General features: G+C 39.8%; 1 protein-coding gene across 1 annotated transcript; it reads left to right on the forward strand.

The window, feature by feature from the left end:
* Positions 1-11,666: 11,666 nt before the first annotated feature.
* LOC110984663 (lutropin-choriogonadotropic hormone receptor-like) lies at positions 11,667-19,032 on the forward strand. The gene is made up of 10 exons (XM_087146862.1): positions 11,667-11,712; positions 13,550-13,957; positions 14,082-14,201; positions 14,372-14,443; positions 15,351-15,507; positions 15,878-15,958; positions 16,045-16,119; positions 16,300-16,371; positions 17,011-17,097; positions 17,390-19,032. The coding sequence occupies exons 1-10, from the start codon at positions 11,667-11,669 to the stop codon at positions 18,555-18,557; spliced, it is 2,286 nt and encodes a 761-aa protein (XP_087002988.1). The 3' UTR covers positions 18,558-19,032.
* Positions 19,033-22,190: the final 3,158 nt, after the last annotated feature.

Consider the following 22,190-nt stretch of genomic DNA (forward strand, 5'->3'; position numbering starts at 1 on the left):
ACGTATCAACTGACTTTTAACGGTCACGACAAAGTGGTCAACTCGTCAGATACCGAGGCTGGGTACTCTATTTCAGACCTGACCTTGGAATACGAAGTCGTCACCAATCGAGACTTGGCTCAAACCTTGAGAAACAAAAAGACGGTGTATTATCTATTCGACCGGATTCACTCGTGGAAAAAACAGGTGGTAAACAAGAGCGACACGCTATGGAACATTAGCATCGACCAGACGATCAAAAGCTTGAAAGGTGTGTTGATTTTATTCAGAGAACCGACGATCAAAACCCCGCAAAGATTTTATAACCCACACATCACAAAGACGGTCGTCACGGTTGAAGGAAAACCCAACCAATTGTACTCGCAGGGTCTGTTTGAATATCAACATTGGAACGAAATTACAAAGTACTTTGGCGATTCAGATAAAGAATTGGCTAGAGGGGTTGTCTCGGATGTATCCTTGTTGGGAGTAGACTTAGCCGACTATCTAAAAGACAAGTACGGCCTCTGGCTCGACTTTAGAAGTTCTGACGACAATTCTGCCCATGGTTCGGGTAGGCCTCTCGGTGGAGGAGGAGACATTTCTATACAGATGGAAAGAACGGCTGAAACTGCGGGGCCTCTAACGATGTATGTGTTCTTGGTGATGGATTGTCAACTTACGGTAGAGGACGGAAACTTTAAGAGTTTGGTTTATTAGCAGAGTAAAACGAGTAAAATCGCTTAAATTAAATGAACGAGAGAAGTGAGAACGAAATATTTAAGAACCCCCACTGCGCCTTGATCGTGGGTAAGACGGGCAGTGGGAAGACCAACTGGATTTTAAATCTTTTAGAGACCGAATATCGTTTCGCGTTTGAAGCTATCGTTATCATCTGCCCGATGCTTTTAAAAAACAAAACGTATTTAGAACGGCTGTGGATATATACCGACGACAACGTTTATCTGTGTGATTTAGATCGGGAAAGACTAGAATTAAACGAAGCGATTGAACTCTATCAGAGAGTATTCGACGGGATAAATACGCTATTTATTATCGATGATTGTGCTGCCGATCAGTTTATTAAGTACCGAAAGAAATCTAAGGGTGCCAATACGTGCGCGTTGTCTAAAATGGCGTTCTCGGGTAGGCACTACCTCCACAGCTGCTGGCTACTCACCCAAAAGTATAACTCGGTGCTAAAAGATTTTCGCGAAAACACCGCCTGGACGGCAATTTTTCATTGCAAGGACCGTGCTTCGTTTGATCAGTGTTTGGATGAAAACGACGTAGTACCAGACGAAAAACGAGAAGAAATAAAAAAATATTTACGCGACGTTAAATTTAGTAAGTTGGTTTTAAATACAGAACCACCGGTTAGCTACTTGATTAACTAGTTATTAGCTAGTTATTTATTTGTTTTATTTTGCTACCTTTTGTTATAACTAGGCTAACATAGCCCAGTTGTAACTAAATTTTGTTTTAGTTATAACAAAATGATAACCGTGCTAGAATACATCCAGCTAGTTGTTCAGCTAGTTATCGCAGTCAACTTAACTTATTATACAATTGAATACCTACGCTTAAAGCGCACCTGCAACAAAATAAAAACGTATATATTTAAATGGACGACATCAAATCTATACTTACCGAATCAAAAATCGAAGCGAGCAACGAGTCTCACAAAGACAGACTCTGTTCAATAGTTGCGTCGGGTGAAAGTAAGAAGTATCTCGGCAAAGAATACTCGATTAAAGAGATTGAAGCCATGTTACCCAAAGATCAAGAAAAGCTTTTTCATTTGTACGAAGTTAAGTTTGGCAAAGAAATCGTTAGAACTCTCGGCTACTCGATTTTGAGTTTGTATTCTCGCTTGCTAGGAATAGCTACCCCGATCGATCTACTTGGATTCAACGTCAACTTAAAATCAGAGGAAGCGTTGACTAAAGATTTAAACGACGATCCGATTATCAGTCAAACGATGGGACGCCTACTTACCGAAGTTTGTTACAAGTACAGGGTTTACCTGTCACCACTTACAGCTATGTTGATTACAACAAAACATCTAGAATTCAACAAAAGTTCTCTTATTATAAAAGAGGATGTCAACGAGCGCAGCGAGTACGACCGGAGGGAGCACAAACGAAGTGAATCAGCAACAGAGCGAGAACGAGAACAAAGTGAGTCAGCCGGAAAAAGCAGTTAAGTCAGTTACTAAAGCTAAAAATCCCAGGCGTGTAGAACAAGGTAAAAAATTAGCCGAACATAACAAGAAGATGAAACAACAACTCGTCAAGATGAAATTAGCCGAACCGAGTGAAGAAAAATCTAGCTTTACCCAAACAGCCTTTGAAAACAGAAGCTTGATACTCGGTGGATTGGGTATCACTGGGATCTTACTCTATTTAATTTGGAGAAACAAGTGTTCCGCGCAACAAATTAGCGTCCAACCAAAACGAGAAGCGAGCGCAGCGGCAACTCCACCCCCTAAACAGGAACCAATTTTAGATATGGAGTAAATTTTAAAATTTCTTATTATTAAATATGAGTAACGCTAGATCAATCGATGTAAACGGAATCGCAAATACGGTCTATCACGGTGCAGTCGTTTCGGGAATTTCACTCGGAAATGCCATGTTATCGAGCAAGCTATTTAAAATCAAACCGCCAGATTTCAATAAGTTGTCTGCCGAAGACGCGTTGAAATTAACCGCTTTGTCTAGCGGCGCACTCTTTACCCAGGGTTGGTTGGTAGCACAGGGTATTTTGCCTGCGAGTTTTCCTATGAGTAGTCCAAGTTAAGTTTCTTTATTTTAAAGTTAAAACAAAAAATGGACGAACCTGCAATTGAAATGGATGAGATGGGGGGTGACCAAGAAAATATTAGCCAACAAGTCGACCAAGATTATGCTGATCTAGAAGCATTAGAAGGAGACGATCAATTAACACGAGATCCTGCCTATGATACAACGACACAAGAAACGAGCCCTGTAGAAGGAAATTACCCCATATTGAGGCCGGGGGCGACCACCGATGACCTACGACGGGAGTTAGTCGAAGATGTGATGGATAGCTTTTACGATGAGATTGAAAAATTTTATGGAATTAACCCAGTCATAAGAGACCCAAATATTTTTAGCTTTGAGTTAATTAAATCAAAAAGAATACTCTACGTCACCCATGAAGACAAAAAAATCCGTCTGACAAGATTAAAAAAAGATAAAAGTGGCCGAAAGTTTTTAGCGTTGTCGGAATTGGAAAAGAAAGGCGGCGTAGATTTTATTAGAGGCACTTTAGGGTTAGAAAACTACAAAGACCCTGCACTTGCGTCTGAATCAATTAAAAAAGTAGATGCTATTTCAAGCCAAATAGAAAAGACTTTAAATAAAAACGGAGCTGTGGTTGAAATAGACAAAAAAATAGATGAAATTCAAGAAGTAGCTGAACAGTATACCGACTTAAAAAAAGAAGATGAAGCGGTTCAAACAGACAAATTTAATGAAGTACGCGATAAAATTCAAGAAGTAGCTGAACAGTATACCAACTTAAAAAAAGAAGCTGAAGCGGTTCAAACAGACGAACCTGATGAAGTACACGATAAAATTCAAGAAGTAGCTGAACAGTATACCAACTTAAAAAAAGAAGCTGAAGCGGTTCAAACAGACGAACCTGATGAAGTACACGATAAAATTCAAGAAATAGCTGAACAGTATACCAACTTAAAAAAAGAAGCTGAAGCGGTTCAAACAGACGAACCTCAAGAAATAGCTCAACAGTCTAGTGACTTAAACCCAGAAGAAGCAACCTTTGACCCAGAAGGTGTTCTTTCAGAATATAAACCAAGAGATCTTGCGGGTTATATCGACCGTTTGCGATTAACAAGAGGCCAATTACAACTTGCAGAAGCTAGGATTGCGAGTGCAAAAGAAAATATTAGAATAACTGAATATGCGTTAAAAGAACCAGATATCACTCAAGAACAAAAAGAATCAGAGCTTAAATTTCTTAGAGAATGTAAAGATGATTTAGAAGGATTGGAAGCCCAACAAAAAGATTTAACTTGGGGATTTAAAAACCAACTTAAAATGTTAAGAGAAACGATTACAACGGCTCTAGGTAAAGATTTAACTTTACGCGAACGAATTAGTATTTTATTTAGAGAGCAGGGTATAACGATTGCGAGCATCTTAACGGCTGTTGGCTTGGCGATAAGCACCATCATTAGTAGTATCGTAGCTGGTGTTAGAGCAGTTGGAGCTAGCGGAGCGATTGAACCAACACCTAAACCAACACCCGAACCAACACCAGCACCAACACCTAAACCAACGCCGGCTCCTCCCAAGGGTGGAATTACCGATTGGATCAAACGTCAACTGTGGAACCTGGCAAACGTATTGAAGAAACTCGGATTGAAAGCTTTAGCTGCTCTACCCGGGATCTTAGGCAGCATTTTGAGTTGGCTTTTTAACGTGGCGAGTAAAGCGGTTGGATGGGTGGCAGAGCGCGTGTGGACCCTGTTTGTTGGTGCGGGTGTTTTGCTTATAACATACCTGCAAAAAGAGTAAAAAGAACAAAACAAAAAAAATTAAATCTCACCTCAAATTTGGGGTGAGATTTTTTTTTTTATGCCTTAATTCAAACCGTTCTCACTTCGTTCGTTTTACTCGCTTTGCTTCGTTTAAGTTAAAATTTCATATAACATAAAACCGACGACTCCCACTGCAACGACCCCGATAGTTAAAGACAGTTTTTCTTCATTGTGGGCGTCTAAAGGGGTAACAATTGCTTCTGGTTGGGAAATTGGCTTAATTGCTTCTAGTTCTGTCTTCTCCGTGCTCCCTCCGGTCGTACTCGTTTCGCTCGTTGCTTGCTCGCTCGTTTCTTTAAAACTGTCTTCAGCCACCGGTTTTAAGTTTAGCCCTGGCACATATCCAGTCTGCATGTCTTCTGTTGCAATTTGTAAATTATTGTTATATCCCTCAAAAGTGCCGATCCGTAAGTCCATGTCTGAGGGCACCAGATATAAACCGGGGGCAACTACGAAATTCAACGGTGTTTTTGCATACTGCAACGAATTTTGAAAATGATCGATCGACTGTTCGAGATCGGGGGCTGAATTAATTAAAGATTCCACGATCGTAATAAATTGCCTTTGTGCGTCTAATCCGGTGCCAGTGGCTAACACGCTGGTCTTGGTTTGCGCCTGTGCCCCTAGTAATGCGTAGACGTAAGCCCGAATTGATTCGTTTACTTTTCTAATTCCCACAACCGTCAACTGAGTCCTTTCGCGAGGTATAAAACCCCACCATCCGGTAGTAGCGACTTTTGGGTCTTGCGCGATATATTCTACTATATATTCTGCCGTTACGCCAGAGTCAACCTTAGAGTAACCGAGCTGCATGACTTTGTGTACAAAAGAAGTGTGCACTGGGTTTTCCACAAGTCTACCAATGATCCCGAGATCTGAATAATATTGGATCCAGTCTCTATCCACTGTATCTGCATCCGTGTTTGGATCATATTCTTTTCCTGGAACGGGTAACCACTGTCTAACGCCCGTGTCTATCGCGGTGTCTCGGTCAAAATAATAAGCGGTACCAAGGCCATTTGTAAGAGGATCGACTGTTTGTCTAAAGTTCATCTCTGGGTCAACTTCAAAGTCGTTGCAAACATTTAAAAACTTCTCATGATCGTAATGATTATTAACCGGATCAAAGATGTTCTCGGTCGGTAAACAAAAATCACACGAGTGAAAGATTTTTCTAACCGTATAATATACGTGAAAATTATACAAAGCAGATAAATATGGATTTGCAACGGCAATTTTACCAAAGTCTACTCCACATGCCGTAGTCGCGCAATAGACTGCAAAATTAAATTGATTTTGATAAAATGCCATCTGATCTGAGTTCCACCTATTTACCGCTTCATCCGTGGTTACTTTTGGTAATTTATACGCGCGCGTTAAATTTGAAAACTCGGCTGTAAAGGCATTGTCTTCGTTTACTAAAATATTTAGACTACTAAAATTGCCTCCCATTTATTTTAAAAGACTTTTAAAAGAGGGGCGGTTGGGTTGATAGCTTCTCGATAAGTAGACGGATTCTCGCCGTTTTCACTCGCTTTGTACCCAACCGACTTTGTAAAACTTATTCGCCAAGTTTTTTCATAAGACCTTTTTGTGTCTCTAAGATTTCTTTTTTTGAAGTCGCCGCCCGTTCGTTGGCTAGCGCTTCTGCTCTCTCGTTGACTTGTCGTTCAAATTCTTCTTTAGAAGTTTCGCTCGCTTTGCTCGCCTCTAATTTTGTAGACGTACGCGATCTGATCTTTTCTTTCATCTCGTTAAACTTTTTCAGCTCAGATAAAATTAAAACAAATTCTTCCTGAGAAATGTCGCCGTCTTCAATCGCGTGAGATACGTATTCCTCGATGGTGTTTAATTTAGCGTCTGCCAACATTCGAATTTGGTCGTGTTTTTTGGTTTTGTGAGTGAGTCTACGGGAGGCGTACTTTAGAATTGCGTAAGCACCAAACGCGCCGATAGCAACGCCTTCCATTACAAGTCCAACGGGTCCGGTAACGACGCCCAAAATAGCGGGAATGCCGACTGCTGCCGATGTGGCACCCAGTGCTTCCACGCCGTATTCCACATATCCGAGCGCGGTTAATAGTCGTTTAATCTTTTTATAACTAGCTTCGCGCGAGTCGCGTTCTCTTTGGATTTGAGATTTAATTTCTTCGATCTTTCTGAGTCTGTAAACCTTTGTTTCCGTAATAGCAATACTCGCTTCGCTCGTAGCTCGCTTCGCTTCGCTTTGTTCAGCCGAGTTTAAAGTCAACTCTGGGTATATGTTGGTCGTCATCTTTACTTTTATAATTAAGATTTTTAAACGATATTCACCTCGAGCAAAATTCCATCTCCTTCACCGGTTACTAACCTACCTTTGTCGTTTTTTAAAGAAAAGGTGAGTTCGTCTATATTGCGATCTACGAGCCTTTTACAGGTGGGGTTGACCTCTAAATTACAAAGGTCTGTGTCTCTGGTGCCGAGTACCGTTGAAGACTTCCCGTCATAAAAGTTATAATTCGGGTCGAGCTGCTCGCAGTGTATAAACAGATATTTGATACTATCAATGTCATATTTGCCTTTGTGAACCACTACGCTTTGTAGTTCGTCTTGGGACAGGCCGAGCAATTGGCCCGCGCGTTCGTTTAGTTTTAATCTTAAATAAGGGTCAAAAATTAACAGAGTCACTACTTGAGACTCTTTGTAAACTTTAAAAATAACACCCGGGATGGCGTTTAAAATTGAATCAAACCAATCGATTCCGTAGTACCCAGGTTCGAGGGTGATACTTATATTAGAAGATGGAGATATACTTACTGACTCAAACGCTTTATTGGTTTAGTAGACTCGATTGACCCGGTTTAATGGCAGAAGTCATAGTATCCCAAACAAACGCCTGTTTTTCTTCTCTAGTTGGCGGTGGTGAAATTTTTGTTAAATAATCTCTATAGTTTATTCTATAAAAAATTTTATAAAACGCATAATAAATGCCGCCTAATATTATTTGAAAATTAGGATCAGTAATAGACACACCTCTTATTGAATAAACATTAAGATTTTTCCTTGAAATCGGTAAAAAATATTCACCAAAAATTTCGTCATAACGACTAAAATAAATATTATCTATTATTTTAGTTAATAAAGTTTCTGTAAGACCAAAATGATATAGATTAGGATCTGGAAGATAATCATTAAAATATGCAGGTTCATATTCTTCGCCAAAATAAAAAGAAGAAAAATCAATAAATTTGTCTTTTATTGCTTGTATTATAGATAACATGTGTGATCTATAGATTCTTATTCGATTAACGTTATATTCCCAATTTTTGATATATTTATTTGCGTTTGTTAAAAAAGCTATAGTGGCATAGTAAAATCCCATAAAAAAATCTCTTAAGCGAAAAGTAAGTTCTTCAATCTCATTTCTTTCACCTGTATAAAAGTCGCTATATTTTTGCACAAAGTCTAAATTAGGTAACCCGTCGTCACCTGGTTCGTTAGGTAAAGACTCCCTCAACTTCCACTCAATCTCTGCCCCTCTCGTAACGTTAAAAAACTTTTTTTCTAGCTGAATATTTTTGACGCAGATATGTTTGGTACCTTCTTCATTTTTGATCTCGTTTTTAAGTTTAAATGTCTGCGGATTTTTAGTCAAGTGAAATGTATGTGTCTCCATTTTATTAATAGATATCTAATTCAATCAAAATTTTACAGACGTTGTTCAAGAGTTCATCTCGCTGGTTTCTCAAAGAAAAGGTCAATTTGTCGATGTTGCGAGATATCAGCTTTTTAGGTGTTTTATTCGTTGATTCATAAGGGAAAACGTCAAGCAAGTTAGAAGACTTTCCGTTATAAAAATTGACAGAGTGCTCCAATTGTTGACAGTAAATAAATGTAGGAGTTAAGTTATACTCACCTATATAAATAACATTGGGTGAAAGTTTGTTTTCGGGCAAGTTTAACAAGTTAGCCACCTCTCTATTGAGTCGCAATTTGAGATTGGGATCCGTAATGGCTAAGGTCACCCTTTTCGATTCCGGGTGCGTCTTAAAACTTACTCCGGGGATGGCGTTTAAAATAAAATCAAACCAATCGATTCCATAGTGTCCAGTAGACACCACGATGCTTCCTCTTTGCGACTCGGGCAGCGGTTGGGTCAAACTTGGAGCTAACAAAGCATATATAGGTTCTTTTGTTCCCGTCAAAATAAGTTTTAGAGCTGTATCTTTCCTTCTTTTTTCGTTTCTGTCCAAATTTGTATCACATTGAATTTCGGTGTCTTGCGTTACGTATAAACATTCAGTTTGAAGCTGAATATTTTTGACCCAGACTACTTTATCACCTTTAATGTTGTTAATCTCGTTTTTTAATTCAAACGTTTGAGGATTTTCAGTCAAGTAAAACGCATGTGTCTCAATATCTTTCTCCATTTTTAAATTAAAGTATTTTTAAACTTTTCCATAGCGTTTTCCCAGTGCTTATCCGAGACTTGAAAAAGGTCTTTCACTTTAGATTCGGTTTCCCCAGTTGTGTCTTGATAACACACCGCGATTAAAGCCTTCAACGGTTTACCTCTAGAGATCTTACCGTTTAGAACTTGGTTCAACTTGTATTCTATTTCACCCGCTTCGCCGTTTCTAAAACAAATGTTATAATTTTGCAACGTTTTTCTCGATTTTGGTGGCTTAGGTTTTTTCCAAACGTGATGTTTATAATATCGATCTCCCACGTCTTCGGGGGTATATGAAGAAACCCACCCAAAAATTTGACCACATTTTTTACATGCAAATCTTTCATCCATTTCAAATATTTGGTGGTCGCAAGGTGGGGTTGGTTTACTCCGCGCATCACTTCCCGCTATATATACTTCCTTTAGATTTAACAAGTGACAAAGTTCGGCGTCAGTCATTTTATTATAAGAGGTTATTTTTTTAAAAAAATAAAAAAAAATTAACTTTTTTCTTTAACCCTTAAGTCATACTCGCTTTGATAAAGATCGTGACTGAAGAGAATAATAAGTGTGATGGGCTAAAGGGGTTTTTGCTTTGAACAGAGCCAAGGTCACGAGTTCAGACCGGGCAAGTCTCGACTTGTTTATCCAGTCACGAGTTGTTTAGTCAGCCGGGGCCAAAAGTTCAAGGTCGGTGAAGCGAGCAAAAGCGAAGCGAGCAGAACGAGCGAGCAACGAAGCGAAGCGAGCGGAACGAGCGAGCAACGAGCGAAGCGAGTATTACTGGAGCGAGTATTACCGAGCGGCGAGTGTGAGTGAAAGGGGGTTTTTGCTTGAAAATGTAAATACCTTAAGATATTTCTTTGAGTCTATTTTGGGGTCGATGAGGTACCCAGGGAAAATTGTTAAAATCTGAAATTCCAGATTTTTAGGGGATTCCCCCGTTTTTTTGAGTCGATGTACTACCCAGTAGTTTTTGCTAAAAACGGTGAAAAAGGGCGTGTGCTCCAGAACTGTCCTATTCCTACTACTCACGGCGCTTGCTGGATTGGACAATGATGTACTGTACATGTACGCTGCTATCCTCGCTCGCTCTGATGCTACATTGTCGGCTTTGTTATTTTCACCACTTTGTATACATTTTCACAGTCTTTTGGCAATTCCATAATTCGGTGTGGTAACTCCACCACTCAATGTGCCTTTTGCCCACAAAAGTTGGAAATATTCATATGTCTTCTGGTTTGTGGTCAAGGGGGGGGGGTGTTGTGACATCTAACACCAGGTTTCGTGGAATTTTATGAATCGTGTCACTTTTTAGGGCTGAAAAAAAAACTTGTGTCCTTCCGCTATGGTTCTACAAAAGCAAAATGTGCTTATCACCTTTTCAGTTGCATCCGGCAAATTTGAGCCATCGTACGTGTATCTATCTCTTCTCACAGCTCAAAAAAGGAAAAATCAATCCTGTCTTTCCTAGGAAAGACAGGATCCTGTCTTCACAAAACACCTGCTTTAAATTCACAACATGTGGAAAGAAAGTTTTGTGGTTTTCACAACTTTCCCGTCGCATTTCGCTATCACGGTTTCGAAAACACGCACGCAATATTGCCTCATGAGGTTTCCGCTGGTTCCCGCTGCGCCCTGCTACTGCCAAAAAGGTGCGATGGCAACGCGGCAACCAGTCCATGCATTAAAATAGCTTTGTGCAATTCACTGTACACACAAAAAAAACTCTACGTGGCTGCACATAGAAAAATGATGTCGCAGGAAGTACAAGTTACGTGTACTTCCCAGAACTTGATTAGTTGGATATATAAAATGTATGTATTTTTGTGTTCACAAATTTAATTTGAGGTTACATATATGTTGCTTGATCGGCCTGAGGTGCAACACGACACGACCTCACTAAAGGTTTCATTGGTGTCCGTGGGAGAGGACGTTAACTGGCATTGGATGAAATTTCAGGCTATTCATGGTGAGAAAGACAGCAATAGGTGGAAAGGCTTGCGGTAGCACCATGCGAAGGAATATATAGAAAATGGGAAGGAATATAAGTAAACTGGCATTGTTAGAAAATGATACCAGCCAACATCTACTCAGGTCATTTGCAAGAGTATGAACCGTATGCACGACCGTCGACCGTGCAATGAACAGTCGCGCCGCGCGCTAGCTACGTGTTTACACGTAGCACATGAGCCTCGTACATTAAGCAGACAATCACAAATGTTCAGGTTGTGGAATTATACCGTGAACTTGAATGTGCTGCGCCGGTGATTTAAAACACGAGTCATTAAATGTGAGGGAAGTTTTGAAAATGTGGCAGTGTTCCTCAAATGACCACTGCCGGTTGGGCCATTAATTTTGGAGAATGCAGTGGCTCAATGGATTTTTTAGTGGCCCCGTGCCAGCAGAGCATCGTTAAGATTGAGCGCGCATGAGGCATGAGTGTCAAGGGCTGACGCGACAGTGGATATTGCTACATTACGGTCCGTTGAGTTCGTGATGAGCGAGGAGTTTACACTCCAGACCTAAACAGGGGTATTCAATCGCTCCTTTTGTTGGTAACTGCTGCGCTAATTCCTGGCTGTCTATCACACTAATCTTTTATTACGCTTTGACAGTTAATCCGCTGTTCTCACACCTTCCACGGTGGGAAGCTGGACCGGTGCCGTAATGAATAACAATAGGACCATCAGCTACCAAGATGTTGACCTGAAAAGTAAGTAGCATTGGGTGTGTCTCGGTTTGTGTAACATAGTGTTCAACGTGTGTTGATTAAATCTACCTGCAGATGATCGGTAATATACTCCAGTTCCATTTGAAGTTGATTTTGCTATAGCCCAACATTTTCGATGCTTTAAAACGTTTGAATGTGGATGGCATTGGACGACCACGGTGGTGTTTATGAAGTCTTATTACCAAATAAAAAGATTCAAAAGTCAAAATTTGTTTTTTTTTTATTTTCCCTATCAAGTTGGCACAACTGCTGTCATGTTGATGGGAAGACATCTTTCCTTAAAGTTCTTTCTGTTCTTCGCATTGGCAAACCCATGTCTTGGTAAGTTGTTGGGTTCATGGAAATATCATATGAAACGACGTCAGAATTAAGTTTGGGTTTACTTGGCGTTAAGTAAGATACAACCGTAGAGTTTCATTGGGGTTCATCGTCAATGGTAAATGAACAATTCTGCTAAGTATGGAATGTAATGGATCGCCATGATGAGTTTAGAAACTTGAACCTTTCACTGGAATAAAATCTTCAGCATGCAATTCTTGAATTGAATGTCAAGGCCTGTAGGCCTTTTAAAATCTTGTACACATATCCATGTCGCGGAAAGGTATTTCTGTGAATAAACGGGCTTCGTTTTTAGTAATAACGACGGACCTATTTTCTGGTTTGAGTATTGGAGGGATGTTGAAAACACCAACAGAATGTCAGAGGTTGAAATAGATGACAACTTTAGGTACACAATGCCTCGTATGGACTGAAGTGAATCAAGCGTTAGACTATTCAAAAGAACGTTGTTCTTTGCTTTTCAAGGATATTCCTTTTTTTTCCTTTTATGTAGAAGCGTTTCTGGACCAGCTTTGGAAATCGCATGACTTATTTTATCAGACGAGCAATAACATGTAGATGTATTTCTTTCGAAGTATTTGCCTAGGAGGGAGAATGTGCACGTCTTTCTCCATCGTTGTCACTGTCAACTGAGCTTGCCTTTCAGCTAATCATTCTACGGTTTAAATTATCTATTTCTTCTGCGTTAAGTAAACTTTTGTTCATCGGAAATAAACAGAAACGGAGAGTTAGTACATATCAAATAAGCTGAAATGGAGATTTATGACAAACTTGTTTATTTGAGGCCAGAAGGAATTCTCCATCTGAACTCTCCAGTATTTATCAGTTTAATTTCACATTAAACACAATAATTTAATAGACTAAACTATTATGACCACTTAGAGTTTGTTAATTGCAGTTTTTTTTAGGTGTTGTGCTTAAAATTTGCTTTTGCTTTTTTTTCTTACATCGTTCATTTAATTGTACTCCGACTAAATAACTTGTCAATTCTTGGAGAACCTCAATGGCCACCATTGGCAGTTTGTAACTTAGCAGGCATGCCCAATTAAGAGAGGTAAGAAAATAATGGTTTGCCTATGTACAAAACCTCATTGCATCGCAGTTATCAAGAATTAGTTAATTTTTGATGGCCTTAGATGTTGGGACAGATCGGGGGAGAGGTTGCAGAGGAGGATAGGGAGGAAGCAAATATGATGCTACAATATCCCCCGTTTGAAATCATTTAAAAAAAAACCGCCAATGGCTGAAGTCATTTGCCAACAAGACATATCAAAAACGATACCGATCTATATGGAAAGAACAAATGCCGAAACTTCAAAGTATGTCGTGTTAAGAATGTGTTATGAATGTGTTATTCCAATCGCTGTAAGTCTAGATCCACCATTCATTTTTGCAAGTGTACATGTAAAGCCTCTTCATGTGCGGCTCCTTTCAACATAAACGACACTCTCTTTTTACTTTTTGCTGTCCTAACCTGCAGCTCAAATATTAGATGGTGTTCACATTATAACACTGACTGAGAAAGCCCCAAAGTGGTCTTTCAAGTCGCCTGATTTCGACCTCGGCTTGTATCCCAACAACTTCCTGGCCGTCTGGCTCATCAGTGTAGATGAAGGATCCCAGGTGATTTTTGACTTCGACGCGTTGGAGATTGAAAAAGGTGACTTACTGGAAATCGGCAATGGCAAGGATGCTTCTAACTTGGCCTCATTATTAGGCACCAACGTCATCACTCGCTTGGCTGGCAACTTAACCGCCGGAGGTGCACGCTTGATAGCCAAGGGAGAGGAGGCCTGGTTGAAGTTTCGAAGCCGCGAAAATACAGCCTGTCGTGGGTTTTCAGTGACGGTGAGACAAGAAACACCATCAGGAAGGATGGGAGAAGAAGGTGAGTACGCACTGAAGCATCCTTGGTTGTCAACTAAATCAGGACTCAAATTAAATGTTTTTGAAAGTAAACCCTTTCTGTTGACTGAAGATTAAATGTTTATAAACTTCCTGTTCATTTGTAGGACTTTGCAATCAAAATGATTTTCGGTGTGCAGGGCGAGAAGAGGGAACAATTTGCCTGGGCAGCGAGTCAGTTTGTGATGGTTTTGAGCAGTGTAAGGACAAATCGGATGAGACGCATTGTGGTAAATAATGCTGTTACGTGAATTTTGGTATTGCACATTTTCATTATTCCCAGCTGGGTACTTTTTAGTTTTCTTATTTCACATACTGTATGAAATCCCTCGCAGATTTTTCTTGAAAAAACTTTCGCTTTGTGTTCTCCAAAGTGTGCGTTTATTTTGCTTTGCAGGCTCCTCACAACAAGTCAAATTTGATATCTCTGCATGCAAGAAATGTCCTGATAATCAGCAATACGACAATGGTAGGAGCTGCTGCAGTTTAATCGAGGTTTTATCTGTTCTCTTTAGCAGAATATCCTGGTAAAGATTTATGCATTTAGGAATCCATGAACTAATTTAGTGTCTACAAATTATCATTCTTATCCAGCGATCGACAGGTTGAAATACACTCATAGTAAGGCAGATTGAAAACAAACTATTGAGTCTCTAGGCAATCTCTAAGACCTTTCCAGGCTTTCTCTAAATACACTCCAGGCTTTCTCAAAGTCCTCTCTCGGCTGTCTCTAAGTCCTCTCTCGGCTTTCTCTAAGACCTTTCCAGGCTATCTCTAAGTACTCTCCAGGCTTTCTCTAAGTACTCTCCAGGCTTTCACAAAGTCCTCTCTCGGCTGTCTCTAAATCCCCTCTCGGCTATCTCTAAAGACCTTTCCAGGCTATCTCTAAGTTCCTCTACAGGTTTTCTCTAAGTACTCTCCAGTCTTTCTCTAAGTCCTCGGCTATCTTTAGGCTAAGACCTTTCAAGGCTTTCTGTAAGACCACTCTCGGCTATCCTTAAGACCTTTCCAGGCTTTCTATAAGACTTCTCCAAGACACTCTGTATAAGACCGGTTCAGGCCATTTCTAAGACCTCTCAAGGGCTTCAGTAAAACCTCTTTGGGCTATCTCTAAGACCTCTCTAAGATATCTCTAAAACCGATATCTTTATGCTATCTCTAAGGCCATTGTCGACTATCTCTGACACTCGGGCCTCTAGGCTATCTCTATTATAAATATTTCCTTTTTGGCCGGCCAACTAGAAAGATAAGCCTAAGGTTGTCCGCGAGTCTTAACATCTGACTCAAAATGTCTTTAATGAGTTTTCAGGTCCACAAAGTCCATTCCAGAGTGAGTACAAGGTCAGAGTAATCCTTTGTCTCTGTATTTCCATCAGAAAGCAAGACTTGTCCAGAGACCCTCCCCAGACAGACACATTGCATCAGTCCAAATCCGTTGTGCGGTTGCGAAATCAGAGGTCAAGGTCTCTCAGTGCTGTGTGTTGGATGGTATCCTGCCATGCTGTTGACTGTATCCGATACAACACACACTCTGTACGTCAATTCCAACAACTTATGTTCTTTGATATTAATAACTTCATCTTGAAGGATTTTATTACGTCGACTGTGTGATCAACCTTAACGTTTCCTAATAAAATCGCCAGTTCAGGCCAAGCCTTACTGTAATATGAGATACAACGTTATTCAATACCCACGACATATTTCATACCCAATGTAGTAGACTGAGATGTGGCTATTAGTGATCGTAACTTTGGAGTAGTGATAGTTCTGAAGCGAATGAAAAGAAATATTTAACTTCGATAAAGGAATATAAATACACTTTGGGTTATTCCTAAGGAAATTATATCAGCTTATGAAGTGATTTAAATTTTATCTTTAATTAATCTAAATCGTTTTTCTGCAGGTATATTACCGGGGTAAATTTCAACAATCTCAAGGATGGTTCATTCAAAATGTTTCCAAACCTTAGAGATCTGAAGATTTTGTGAGTATTTGCATTTTTAACGTTCAGTCTATGCCAAAATTACCTTGAAATCGAAGGTTAACGAGTTATCCTCAATTGATTTTCAGGGTTATTCAGGCGACAAGCGATGAAACGGATTTAAAGAAAAACACTTTTGATGGCTTCGCTAATTTGTCCTCCCTGTAAGTAAAAACTGTCAAGCTTCCAATATTGGTTCATGTAGGCCTGTGCTTGGCTACAAGCCTTTAAAAGATTTTGAAATCTAGAGCTTGTGCGTGTCACACATTTATCAGTAGACCAGAAATGGCCATTTACCAGACTTATTTGTGAAGGCTAGCTTGTTTTCATTCTTGGGTCTCCAGGGTAATACTTGATATTAATCTGAGAAAAATCGACTCTGGAGCGTTTGCCGGACTCGATCATTTGGACACATTGTAAGTAGATTGTGTAAGACGTCATTTTATTGAAGATGTGACATGATTTGGCGAGCTGGTTAATTCGGTAAACTGCCATGATTTTCTTTTATTTTGCAAAACGGAGGAAAAAATTACACTAGACCTTTAATTTCGGCGTTTGATGTAAGGATCAGGGGTGTGTACATAAGACAGAAATAGGCTTAATATTAGAGAGAGTAACGACAGCTTGAGATTTTGAGAAACAGAATGAACATTATGAGTAAACCTGCCAGTCTTTTTCCAGCAACGGTGACATTATGTCGCAACTCTGACATTGGACAGAGCCATTTATAGAGAGAGTTGCGACATGAGCGTGTCAATTGTGGGAACCAAAATGGCGCACATGGAGCACTCAGTAGCTGCATGTTGTACTACACAATGAACAGCCATTTTGGTTCCAAAGTCTGAAGTTGGCGCTATTCTCTCTTTGTACAGCTCTGACATTAGTTGAACAACCGCACCCATATAGGCTAGTGTCCATTTCTCAATTCCCCACTTTTTGAATTTCCACTGCAAGGCAATTTTTATTTAAAATTCAATTCATCCTTCATGTTCCAGTTCCCTGCCAGAGATTAACCTAACTGGACAACAACTTTTAATTATCTCTTCTTATCTCAGGGTACTTTTCGAAAATGATGCTACTCCTAAACTGCCTGTAATTGAAGACGGGGCTTTTGATGACATCGCTGACAATTTGGCATTTCTGTGAGTGATCATTTCACCATTTTTATCAAGCGGTATATTGTGTACAATACTTCTAATTACAAACGTTTAGCTCAATATTGCCCGACCCATTCCCTCATTTTGTGGCTGTTGAGACACTTTGATTTAGTATTTGGTCCTCAAACCCATAGATGCTTCCTCTTATAAACACAACTGGAATCTTTTTTTATCACTTAAAATGAGGGCGCTCCCGCAAAAAATGTTTGCACCTGCCCCCAAATAATTTGTTGCTGGATCTGTACTAACACGAGTGGTTTGTTCTTTTCTGCCTCAGGTACGTGAATGACTATCGGTTTTGCTGTTTCTTCGGTGCAACTATTCAAGAAAATTGCCGTGAGTGGTTTGATGTTCCCGAGTTGTTTAGCTGCAGCCAGCTCGTACCTAACTACGTCTTGAAAGTCTTCATGTGGATCTTAGGTGTCAGTGCAGTAGTTGGCAATATCCTTGTCATGGTTTGGAGGTGTCGTGAAAAGGTAGCAAGCCGTGCTAGTTTAATGATAAATTCTTTTCTAGTGTTCAATTTGGCAGCTGCCGATGCACTGATGGGGCTGTACATGTTGATTATAGCGGGAGCTGATGCATTTTACGGTTCTCGTTATTTTGAGGTGTCGGGGGAGTGGCGGGCCAGTGCTGCTTGCAAAGTGGCTGGTTTCATTTCCATGATAGCCAATGAGACATCAGTGTTCTTCCTTGTCTTCATCAGCATCGCTCGATTCATGTTTGTCGTTTTCCCGTTTGTCAGTAATCACCATCTCAGCCTTAAGGTTGTCAAGGTTGCTGGTTGCATCATTTGGCTATTAACGGTCATAATTGCCGTGGTATCCACTGTATTGTCTTTGGATGAGGAGTCTAGCGCCTACGGTCTCTCTGATGTCTGCATCGGTTTGCCTCTGACGACTAGAGTGACTGGTTTTGAGATAAAACAACAACGTATTGACGTTGGTGGAATTGGTGAGGTGACATACAGCAGACCAGTTCCTACCAGCACTTCGGCTACCTGGGTGTTTTCCATCGTCTTATTTCTAGGTGTCAACCTCTTCTCTTTCTGCGTCATCCTTGCCTGTTACATCTCCATCTTCGTCAAGGTAAAAGTGGCATCCAGTCGAGTGCGCAGCCGCAGTGCACGGGATGAGAGCGAGGTTCGTATGGCAGTCAAGATGGCGGCGATTGTCTTGACTGATTTCTTGTGTTGGATCCCTGTCATTATCATGGGTATTCTCTTCCAAGCCGGTGTTGTGAAGAATAACCCTGAAATCTTTGTCTGGAGCGTTGTTTTCATTCTTCCAATCAATTCCTCCATCAATCCATATCTCTATACATTCCTGGATATTTGTATCAAGCAAAATCGAGAGCAGAAAGTATCAAAGACCGCCAAGAAGGAAGAAATAGAAGCAAAGATTTGCCCTCAAATAAAACAACCTCAACCACAAATGAATGACTAAATATATGGAAAATTTATATCTGGAAAAGAGAACGCCAGATATGAAATTATTTTTTGTTTGAAATAGGACAGCATTTATGACACCATCTCATATAAAATGTATTTGTGGGTTTTTTTTTAGCTTCTATCCCATAAAATTTCCCTCAAACCTTTTGATTGTATGATTAATTGCTTTTAGGGAGGTAACAGTTCCAACACAACAAAAAGATGCTTTTCGAGTTAAAATGTACCAAGTAATAACTGTTTTATTTCAAACCTAATCAGTCGCGCATGGGAAATCGTTATGTCAGAACCGCACCAAACGCTTGGTTAAAGTAAACCTTTGAAGTTTTCGTGAGCTGCCTTCAAAACAGGAAGACATAAGAATAGCATATTATTTCACAGCGCATTTTTCAAATCTACGCTTGCATATAAATATCGCTCTTACTACAAGATTATGGAAAGAATTTACCCTCTTGATTTTAACCTTTAAAATATATCTGATACACAGGAAATGATCCTTATAAGCAAGATGTAAATGTTAGATATTCCACTTAGAGGATTAATATGAAATAGCGTTTGTACAAATTTTATTAGCACATTATCATATCGGAACAAAACCTTACGAAACGTAGGTCTGCTGTCAATTTATTTTTTTTCGTATTGAAGTCAGTCTTGGAAAATGCAATTAAGCATGAAAAGGTATGCAGGGCTGGCTGTAATAACATCTCAGGAGAGATGTATTATGGGGTGCTGTATCTGCAAATTAGTTAAAGTTAAGTTCCATTAAACTAAACCATGGAACGTACTTAAATTTTTATTCAGTTCTGAACAAAATTTAAATTACACGTTACGATGTACAATTTTATACATTTTGTTAACGGTTTTTACGAAAAAAGAAAATGGAAAAGATTATGTAATAGCTTTAATCTGTGTTACCGATAGAAACGATTTATGCCAAATTTTCTAAAATCAGTTTGATTTAGAGAAGCATTCTAATCCATAAATAAGCGAGAGCAGAAATCATCACGCAGGACAAAGGTGGAAAACAAATCAAATTGAAACAATCTCATCTAAGCAAACAATCTGTACAAGAGAATCAGGAAATGCGTTTAATTCATCCCAGCATGCATCTCAGCCAGTTTGAAGACTTCAATAATAAATAATAACGACTTATAATGCGCACATATCTGAGATTCGGATCAATGTCTCTTATCTTTTATCCCTGCCCATAAATAGGCCCATACTTAATTCTGAAAAAAAAAGCATTTCATCTCCCTGGGGAGTATGAAGCTGAGTGCTGCCTTTCCCGGCGAAGATAAAAACCCAAACCAAACCCAAACCCATCTCTGTCCTCACAGGTACCCATTTATACTTCCTGGTGGAGAAGAGGCAAGTCGCATTTGTCCAAGGTCCCAATCGACATATAACAAACTGATGGATTCAAAACCCCGACCCTGTGTTTGTGAGTCACACACCCTAGCCACTAGGCTTCTTCCTGATTGTGTCCAATGAATGGAGCTTTTATGGCAGAAGCCGGAGACGGTTCATGGCATTGTTTTAAACAAAAGTAGAAAACTCAGGTCATTGTCCAAAAGTATGATCTTGAATACTGTAAATATCATTAACATTGAAATGCTTTGAACACGTTTTGTGGAATGTGATTAGAAACTGAATGTAGTTTGTTAGGGGGCTGGAATAAATACGAATGAATAATCAATACGTTGAGCCGTCAGCTTTGTATACCAAGGACTTGAGGGAAACATTTGTCAATATTTTAGAATGGCAAATATTTGGTCAAGGTGCTGTACGCAGTTATTTGCTCGCTTAAGAACTTAGCACTTATCCAAAGTAGTTTTTCATAGTAGACTTTGTCCGAAAATATCCGAGATAGTGTACCTGGAGAAGGGGGTAGTGTCAAGGGGGAAACTGCCTCCGAGGTAGTCTTCCCCTCCAAAGAGCCTGGCTTGGTCCACTATTAACCGGTACTCCAAAACCTATCTCTACATTTATACGAATAGTTTAGCACATACATCGCGAAAAATATGTGTTGATGTAGGTATATATCAAAAACATATGACATAATATGAGAAAATTGATAGTCACATCAAAAGAAATACTTGTATTGTGAGACAAATGTCGCTAGTTAGATACAATATCTCATTCAATATTTTTGGCTGTCCCTAGTTAAATCATTGTATTAGATCAAGGCTTACTAATTGCTAATTGTACTCGTTTTAAATGGTTTAGTGGTTCCATCCTTAATTCAGTGTTTTTACTTAGTACTGAAATGAAGATTATAATTGATGGAAGGAAACTTTAATAAATATTAAACGCTTTTTATAGCATTTACGCAAAAAGACACTTATCTTTTTATAGCTGACGTCTGATGGTTTGGTCCTTGTGCATCGTTAATATGGTTTGTTTAATTTTAGGTTCTTGACAAATGCTTTGCTCTAACAACACTTGTCATGTACACAAATAACTATATTGTAAATATCTGTGTGCGTATGCAAATGATGTTTCAACTTTGCATAGCTTAGGCACAAAGATACTAACGAATTCATCGCCTTTTAAGTGGAACATCCTTGTTCTGATCGACGTTTTGGGGATCATTTTGGTTTAGAGGCGATGTAGTCGAAATTTATACACCCAGCAAGCGCCATCATGGAGACCCGCGATACGACAACAGCGTGACAAGCTTTATATCAACGGAATCTCCCACTGTCCAAAATAAAAAAAATCCTCTTGCATTTTGGTGGTTGTGGCATGAATAGTGCGAGGCGGAAATGCCATGGAAATATCTTAGCGTAGAAGTTAAAATAACCAATAACCAATGCTATTCCTGACCTTTTCCAGTCTGTCAGGTGGGACGGCTGATTTGTCACGTGATGACAAATTAGAAGGAACGATATTTGTCGCCCACTCATAAGCAGTCCACCAGCACGTATCAGATGATGTGGTCGGAGTGTGATCAGCAGTCCACCAGCACGTATCAGATGATGTGGTCCGAGTGTGATCAGCAGTCCACTAGCACGTATCAGATGATGTGGTCCGAGTGTGATCAGCAGTCCACTAGCACGTATCAGATGATGTGGTCGGAGTGTGATCAGCAGTCCACTAGCACGTATCAGATGATGTGGTCGGAGTGTGATCAGCAGTCCACTAGCACGTATCAGATGATGTGGTCGGAGTGTGATCAGCAGTCCACTAGCACGTATCAGCTAGATGATGTGGTCGGAGTGTGATCAGCAGTCCACTAGCACGTATCAGCTAGATGATGTGGTCGGAGTGTGATCAGCAGTCCACTAGCACGTATCAGCTAGATGATGTGGTCGGAGTGTGATCAGCAGTCCACTAGCACGTATCAGATGATGTGGTCGGAGTGTGATCAGCAGTCCACTAGCACGTACGTATCAGATGATGTGGTCTATCTACATCATATACTTGCTAACTTGTAATAATATCTCCCTGGCGCCAGCATAAGTATGCACGTAGACAGAAAATTACTTTAAATTTGTTTTAGGTAATATATAAGCTAGGTCTATTGTGGTAACAAATTAGATGCTGTTATTGCGAAAATATGTTAATACTGCCCAGAGCTTTTTTCCTCCTCAGTGGTAACATGATTAAATTAGACACTGCATACTTTGCA

The sequence above is a fragment of the Acanthaster planci genome, linkage group LG15, assembly GCF_054643075.1.
Source record: "Acanthaster planci isolate LZ-2023a linkage group LG15, COTS_SCS, whole genome shotgun sequence".
NCBI lineage: Eukaryota > Metazoa > Echinodermata > Asteroidea > Valvatida > Acanthasteridae > Acanthaster > Acanthaster planci.

What these genes read in the sequence shown, in the direction of transcription:
- LOC110984663 (XM_087146862.1), top strand. Translation starts at nt 11,667, where the DNA reads ATGAATAACAATAGGACCATCAGCTACCAAGATGTTGACCTGAAAA. An exon ending in CAAATCGGATGAGACGCATT is followed by an intron (nt 14,202 to 14,371) that starts GTGGTAAATAAT and finishes TTTGCTTTGCAG; the next exon opens with GCTCCTCACAACAAGTCAAA. An exon ending in CTTAGAGATCTGAAGATTTT is followed by an intron (nt 15,959 to 16,044) that starts GTGAGTATTTGC and finishes ATTGATTTTCAG; the next exon opens with GGTTATTCAGGCGACAAGCG.